The sequence below is a fragment of the Priapulus caudatus genome, unplaced genomic scaffold (assembly GCF_000485595.1).
Source record: "Priapulus caudatus unplaced genomic scaffold, Priapulus_caudatus-5.0.1 Scaffold780, whole genome shotgun sequence".
Lineage (NCBI taxonomy): Eukaryota > Metazoa > Priapulida > Priapulimorpha > Priapulimorphida > Priapulidae > Priapulus > Priapulus caudatus.
In genome coordinates, this window is record NW_014577841.1 from 105189 (window position 1) to 106490 (window position 1302).

Sequence of the window (1302 nt, forward strand, 5' to 3'; positions counted from 1 at the left end):
GCGATAGCCTCGATCAGTCTTTCCCTAATGGTTTACAGAGATCGAGTACGTGTTATGAGACTCCTGTTATTGACAGACTCCTGGTGTTATGACTAGTGATTGGTGGGTAGATTGGCTGCGATGCTATCATGATACGTACGTGCGGGAAACTTGCTGATGTTGTTGGCAACCCGGATCAACAGACGAGCTGCCTTCATATGATCTCCTCTCTTCACGTGGATCTGCAGAGAGCCGTAAATATGGCGTACAAATTACGACAAAACTTATTTTACAATTTATTTGCACCTATTTCCTTTTTATTATTTATTTTAAACCTCGTCTATTTTTTAAATTTATTAACAATTTAAAATTGTACCTATTACCTTATTATTAACAATTTAAACTGCACATATTTCCTATTTGGTAACTATTTAATCTCCATGTATTTCCTCTTCATTAGGTATTTACACAGCATTTATTTCTTTTCAAGGAATTCCCATTTACGCACCCAATTCCTATTTCCTATAACTTCATGAACTGGATTTTTCCTACTTACACACCTAATAACTATAACTCATAACTAATAACTATAACTATAACTAATAACTATAACTATAACTATAAATATAACTCGCATAGATCTACTAACTACTTGAAACCAGATCATCCACTCTACACAGTACCAGCGCGTGCCAACAGATGGCGTTGTCACCTTGACGAGTATGTAGCTGTGCAGCACCATCAGGTTGCTCGCCATCTCCGTGGAGACGGTGATGCCGTGCAGACGCAGCTCGCGGTACATGCTGTAGAGCACGTCGTGTGCGCTGCGGTAGTTGCCGTTGTACTGCTCCTCACGAGCGATGATGATGGCGGTGCGCGCCGCCTCCCTGTACTGCTGCAGCGCCATGTACAGCCGGAACAGGTACTTGGCGTCCTGCCAAGGGAACGCGCACGTGCGCGCGTCAGGTGGTTGTCGTCTCGTGGACGCGCGCGGGTGGGAGGTAGGGAGAAAAAGGGGGGAAGACGCGTGAGAGTGGTCGTGGAAGGGTGCGTGCGATGCGGTGTGGTGCGGTGTGGTGCGGTGCAGTGTGCTTTGGTGTGATAGAGGTGCAGTGCAGTGCAGTGTGATAGGGGTGCGGTGTGCTTTGGTGTGATATGTGATAGTGCGGCAGTGTGATGCAGAGCAGCAAAGATGTGTTGTGGTCTACTTGGGCATGCCAACCGGCGTCTCTACCCATGAGGAAGTCTATGCGGGCGGTGGGCGGTGCGGTGCGGTGCGGTGGGCGGTGCGGTGCGTGGCGGTGCGTGCGGTGCGGTGGCGGG

General features: G+C 48.4%; 1 protein-coding gene across 1 annotated transcript in view; it reads right to left on the bottom strand.

The window, feature by feature from the left end:
- Window positions 1-92: 92 nt before the first annotated feature.
- Window positions 93-1302, bottom strand: part of LOC106813478 (WD repeat-containing protein 19-like) — a 17753-nt gene continuing 16543 nt past the window's right edge. The window contains exons 22-23 of the mRNA XM_014817619.1: window positions 692-1070; window positions 93-221 (exon numbers count right to left, since the gene is read on the bottom strand). Of these exons, the coding sequence (XP_014673105.1) occupies window positions 93-221; window positions 692-1070 (508 nt within the window). The remainder of the gene's footprint in view (window positions 222-691; window positions 1071-1302) is intronic.